Raw genomic sequence first — 6,217 nt, 5'->3', positions numbered from 1 at the left:
CAGCGCCAGCGACCAAAAAAAAAGGGGGTGCTTTGTTCGTTGCGTCGAACCCCGATGGAGTCGCCGCCTTTCCACTGGGCCATCCAATGTCCCGCGATTGTGAGCGCGTCTAGCGTGAAGTAAGCTGCATTTTGGTCTTAGTCGAAGTATGTCGGGCAGGGAACCATCCTTTCGGCACCCGTTGCGAACTCCCCACAAACTCAAGTTTCCCCTATGTAAAGGCCAGTATCCAGCCTGAGCTATTTTCACCCAGGCCTTAAGGTGCGCATGGTGCGGTCGCATGGTGATCTTCCAGTATGCAAACAGGCTGCCTCTCTGAACACAACGTAGGGCATAGTTGCTGCCGTGAGAAGCTGACTTTCGATATCGGTCATATCTATCAGGTGAGGTGCCGGTGCTTCAAGGGATACGGCCCCCTTGCTACCCACTCGGCTTTTGGGCCACATCAGAAAGGGGTGCAAAAGGGCCCCCTGCGTGTTCATGCGAGCAGCGGGATCAAATACAAGCAACCCATGGAGGAGATCTAGCTACAATGGGGAAGGTCTAACACCTTATCACATGGGAACAAACGTACCGCAGTCTCTTGCAGAGAGCAGTGCTTCGAGATGCGCCTTCTAAGTGTCTCCTGATGCTTCTGCGTGGGTAGAGACTCTATAAAGTCACGTGCGTGTTTGTCCAAGATAAACCAAAGTTCTGCTTGTGTTGGCCGTCCCAGAAGACTCACAATGTGTGCCAACATCTCGCGTCGTTCAGTTCCCTCAAACAAGACCCCCATATTAGGCGCCAACATCTCGGCCAGAATACACCCGACTGACCACACATCGATTCCTGGTCCATAATGCACATTTCCAAGCAAAATTTCAGGTGCCCGATACCATCGAGTGACCACGTACTCAGTCATGCTTGCTTGCGAATCCACGCGCTCAACTTCAAAGTCTCTGTCCCTGAAATTCTCTTGCGAAGAATGATTTTGCTTGGGTATTGCTCGTGCGAGACCAAAATCACAGATTCGCAACTGACAGCTACGCAAGTCCACAAGCAAGTTTGCTGGCTTCAAGTCGCGGTGAAGTACGCCCGCAGATCCGATGTACTGCACGCCACAGATCAATTGATAAAGCAAATATTGTGTTTGTTCTGCTTTAAGGACAAATGAAGATCCGGGCCGGTGAGCTGCCGATAATACGTGTTGCAAATCTGTTGACATGAGCTCCGTAACCAAATACAACTCAGATAGTAGCGGCAGCGCAGTGCCCCGGGGAGAATCAGCTGTGCTCGCCGATGCATCATCGTGAGTAGACGGCGGTAACATGACATCGAGTAGTGTGATCACATTTGGATGATTCAAACAACGCATCAGTCTCACTTCTCGGAGAATCCTTCGAGCTTCGTAGGCGGGCTTCCTATGAAACACCCCATCGACCTTTTTGATTGCAACAGGGTAAGAACCCTGAACAGAGTCCGTTGCTGAAGCCACAATTCCAAAACTTCCACTACCAATCCGCTTCTTCAATTCATAACGCCTTCGGATGCACCAACTGATTCCAGCAAATTTAAGCTTGATAAAATTGTCAGACTTACTGCGGACGTTCATGGCTATTGACTCAACTAGATCGCAGACCCCCCTGTCAGCTGTACCAGGCGTTACATATTCAGCATGAAGCTTGGAGGTTACAGTCGAAGCACTCCTATCGAGGCTATTGCACTAGCATGCCGCTACTAGGGTTGAGACTGCAAATAACACGCTCGGCGGCCCGGTGAAAGAGCAAGACCCATGTTTCGGTTGTCGGCGTTCCGCATCAAAGTCGGCGTCTTCCCGGCCATTTTTTTTTGGGGGGGGTTCTCACAACATTATATCTTGAATCATGCCTCATCACGACTAATCCGACCGGCACACGGGTGATGTCGAAGAAAAAGGACATTGCCGTCGAAATTTTTGCGGTCCGTCAATCCTTTTTCAACTCTGATCTTGAATCATGCGCATAGGCAGGAGATGGAGTCAACTATCCCCGCAAAGGTCAAACCGTTACCGTTCACTACAGCGGCTACGTGAGCCCAGCGTGCACACGAGCCTCGGGGTTATGTCCAATGCATCTCCCGTAGCTCCCGAGCGGCGACATGTTTGACTCTTCGAGAGATAGAGGTAAGCCATTTAAATTCAAACTTGGTGGCGAGCAAGTCATCCCGGGCCTCGATGCTGGTGTCTCCCAGCTTAGTATCGGTGAACGAGCTAAGATTGTGATCCCACCAGACATGGCCTATGGTATGCGAGTGATACGCCATCAAACACCACACATTTTTTCTAGGCGATCGCGGGTTTCCAGGCCTGATCCCAAGGAATTCTGCCCTGATCTTTGACTTGGAACTCATAACCTTCAACTGATGGACATTGTGCCTTCGCGAGTCGATTGTTGATATCGGTCGATTGTTGATCGGCCGTGACATTGGTTTGCTGCAGCACGACCTCGGATTCCGACTTTGACGCCCCAAGTCCCAAGACTTGGTGCCGCACTCGGTGTGGACCTCTTGCTGCACCTATGGCCCGCCGCTTTACTTGACGAAGGGCTGCTGTTGCTAGACTACCCCAACGCCAACCTGCCCTGGCTGCCCTAATCAGGGCACCCTCAAGGTACAGCCACCTTTCAAGTCAAACTACGGGACCGGAAAGCGGGGTAGACTGCGCCACTGTGCAGTGGATGGTGATTATTAGCGAGATAGTCGCTACTAGTAGTAGTAAACTCCGGGACAGGGAGGCAGCCGAGCGGGGCTGCCCTGCCGTCCGAGGGTGAACTATCGAGGTTGCGCAGTGCAGTCGGGGCTCGGCTCGACAACGGCAAAATCGGTGTAGAAGCATGATCACTTCACTGCTCCCGCGGCGCACGCCGGCATGAGCTAGCTATTATACACCACAGGCGACAAAAATGCAGCAAGGGCCTCCCACCTGGGGACGTAATGGACGCATTTGAACTGCAGCTCAAGACCCACCAGAGACACCTGTATTGAAGCGCTTTATCACTTTTAGCGCCGCCAAAACAAAGGTGCTCATGAAAACATGCGGAAATTGCTCACATGTGTCTAAGATTTGCCAATGGATGACGAATGAACCACTATTTGTATGTCAGAATTGTGCAGTGACTTTGTCGATATGCTGTGCTTAGTGATAGTGATATTTGTGCCAGCCTGTGAATCTGTCTAGGTGCTTGCGCTGCTTGTTGTCGAACAAAAGCATATGCGATCAGCAAACGAAGCATCATTACAAGATCCGTTCTGCGCAACTGCCTCTGGTAGCGGATACTTGGACCGCTGTGGACGATCTCAAGCTTTTGGATGAAGTAGGCTTAGTGCTTCAGGTCCCACTTAATCTTCCATGCGCAGGTTGAGAGATTTGGACTCGGAAACTGGGGTGCTGCTGCCAAAAGGTTAGGCAAGATGCATAGTGGCAGCGACAGTCAGCAACACTATCTTCAACGATACTGTGTGTGTTTCGAAAGGCACATTCCGAAGCAAGTGCTCGGCATCGATGGTACATGGTTATCAGCTGCAGTAGATTTACAACTAGGAGATCATATCAACCTGCCAACCTTAATGTCTCGAGAGAGTACGGTACCAAGCACTAAGCTTGATGGATACATGCCTCTACGCATCGACTTTGACGTAGAACATAATAATAATGCTGAGCTGATGGTTGCCGACATGGAGTTTGGGTCTAGCGAAAATGTAGTAGATCGCACGCTCAAGCACAACATCTTACAGATTTATGATGACAGACTAAAGCAGCGTGAACAGCGGAGGAATTATGCTGCTGACCACAGTTTAGTTGATGTCGTACGTGACGACCACGAACTGTTTCGAATAAACAAGAAACAGCGCGTTGATGATGCATTGCGCTGCAAGACGGTGATAAGAGACTCGAGGCGTTTTAGCGATCTTCGAGATCTCCTCATTTGGTCGGAGGGACTCAGCCACGCTCGCTGCCTTCGGGACCTTCTTGGTGTGTTCGCCTAGCCACGCGCCTAGTAGCCCCGCTTATTCGAACCACCGTGTAGATGCGTCGTGTGAAGGGTAATGCTATCAACTAGCACGGTACTGGGTAAATATCCCTGGCTAGCGCCCCTGGCTGGGCCTCTACTAATGTCGACCCTAACCCTGCTATTTAGATGCTATTTATTCCTGGTTTGCCCTGGCACAACTTTTGGCACCTGCCGTTGCGGCTGTGCGTTGCACGCGCGGGCTGTTGCGGGCACGCCCCGGTCCGTGGTGCTTGTGCGATACTTTCTGCTGCATTTCGTGTTGATTGGTGGTAATTTCGCGCGAGGGTAAACTTCCTCTATAGCCACTATGATGGGAGCAGAACAAAAAAGAAGTACCTGAAGAGCTCATCCAGGAAGGTTGGCTCGATATTGCCCCTCCTGAGTCGACTCGGAGTAGCAAGGCACCTGTCACCACGGCAGTGGCCTAGGCGCCGGCTGATTCCCTGACATTTATCGACCCCCCCCCAAAAAAGAATCAAGGTTTTCCTGGGTGCGCTCCAGGCGCACAATAATGGAAGAGGATGTCAGCGATAGCCGACGACTCGTACTCGAGTGCGAGGTATATCTTCTGTCTCTCTCCTCTGTATCCTGAATATCCTGGCTGATACTGGCGGCTATATCACCTGCACATATAGCTCGTTTAGCATATCCTCTCGTTCCACAACCACCCGACCAAGATGGCGTTCCAGGCAGAAAAATGCTCCAGCAATGGAGCGCTGCGCTTTGGTAAACGGGTTAATTTTGAAACAGCACATCACAGACTTGACCTCACACACATTGACGGCCCTGACGGCTTCGCACCGATGGAACGAGCGGCACAGGGCGTATGCACCACTCGTTTCAAGAAGGGCTTCAACCGCCGTAATCAATCGGTCATCTGCCCCCACGTAGAACGCAAGGCCGCTGAGAAGCTCAAGGCGCATGAGGCTGCTGAACACTTTGTCAAACGACGGGAATATCTGCTCGATAAGGGACATTACAATGGCTTCAATGTAATCTCTGGACAGTACGACCCACAAAAGATCCGAGGACGACGGCTCCAGGCACGCTACCTCAGTGATCGCCCATCAACAGAGCTCGTCAAATCTGGCGAGATAACCATTCGAAACTCGCATTACCGATTCTACACACCACTCCCTTCGGGAAACGAGCACGACCGCCGCCAACAACAACTTGTCACGGAGGGCCTCCTCAAACCAAAATGTTCTTCAGTTCTTGGCATTGGCCGTGCCGATGTTCAATCCTACGGCGTCGAGGATCAATTTTCTCACTCCCAGTACCAGCAGAATCCAATTGGCGGTCGAGAAGGCCTTGTTGAGTGGACGGAACCAGGGCGCTTTACTCCCAGGAAAACAGGCGTTGCAAAGAATAGACCCTTTCTTTTTGCGGGCACATGGCGTGAAGACGCGAGTTAGAGCGACGCCCTGCAACGCATCTTACCGAACATCAGTCTGTATGATATAAGTCACGGCAACAATTACGGGCAACAATTACGGGAAGTCTATACCTTGGGGGATCACAGTGGCAATTGCCAGTTCTGACCCCACCACGTCGAAGGGAGTGGAGTGCTCGACCCAGGTAGAGACTGTGCACACTTTAGTGGAGTTCACCTCGCCAGTTGGGCTTGTGCCATCCTCCGCCTGGTAGTAGAGAGAGATAGAGAGATATGTACCTTCCTAGTGGCTCGCTGGTACAGAGCCACTCAGATCCTCCCTTTCCCCTTAATACTTTCTAACCCTGCTATAGTTGTGTCCCGCACTGTAATAGACGGAGAGTCTTCCTGTGCCACAGTGGCGGGATTTCCGCCTTCAATATCTACCTTTAGCTTAGTTTGAAGCTGACATTGCAGTGCATGTATCCGCCCTATTTATCTCATTATATCTTTACCCTACAGATACGCGTCGCCGTATCTTTTCTCTCTTGCTTATCTCACATCTAGCGAGGGCTGCCTTGGTGTTATCCAGGCTGAGAGTCCGCGCTAGTGCCCCTAGAATACCCCGGGTCGGGGAGATCAGAGGTAATATCTACTTAGTTCTGTAGTTGAAGGGCCTTACAATCCTTTGGAATTTGGTCCCAGCTACCGGAACTGGCTTCATCAGCGGAATGGTAGTAGAGTAGCGTACTAAGGCGCACCGCGCCGCCGGCTGCGGCCCGGGCCCGGCCGGCGGCAGAAACCTCACCCATAACGG

The 6,217-nt window shown here is 51.6% G+C and overlaps 2 protein-coding genes across 2 annotated transcripts; one reads left to right on the top strand and one right to left on the bottom strand.

Annotated features, from left to right (window-relative positions):
- Positions 1 to 245: 245 nt before the first annotated feature.
- AURANDRAFT_30875 (hypothetical protein) lies at positions 246 to 1,591 on the bottom strand (the record flags this gene model as incomplete). The annotated part of the gene is made up of 2 exons (XM_009041567.1): positions 246 to 527; positions 575 to 1,591. The coding sequence occupies 2 exons, from the start codon at positions 1,589 to 1,591 to the stop codon at positions 246 to 248; spliced, it is 1,299 nt and encodes a 432-aa protein (XP_009039815.1).
- A 116-nt stretch (positions 1,592 to 1,707) lies between these two features.
- AURANDRAFT_54630 (hypothetical protein) lies at positions 1,708 to 2,748 on the top strand (the record flags this gene model as incomplete). Its single annotated transcript, XM_009041623.1, has 4 exons — positions 1,708 to 1,938; positions 1,984 to 2,046; positions 2,101 to 2,260; positions 2,304 to 2,748. 4 exons carry the CDS (start codon positions 1,900 to 1,902, stop codon positions 2,378 to 2,380), a joined length of 339 nt encoding a protein of 112 aa, XP_009039871.1.
- Positions 2,749 to 6,217: the final 3,469 nt, after the last annotated feature.

This window comes from Aureococcus anophagefferens (genome assembly GCF_000186865.1).
Source record: "Aureococcus anophagefferens unplaced genomic scaffold AURANscaffold_22, whole genome shotgun sequence".
NCBI lineage: Eukaryota > Pelagophyceae > Pelagomonadales > Pelagomonadaceae > Aureococcus > Aureococcus anophagefferens.
Note: the sequence above shows the minus strand (reverse complement) of the source record. Positions and strands in the feature narration are given on the sequence as shown.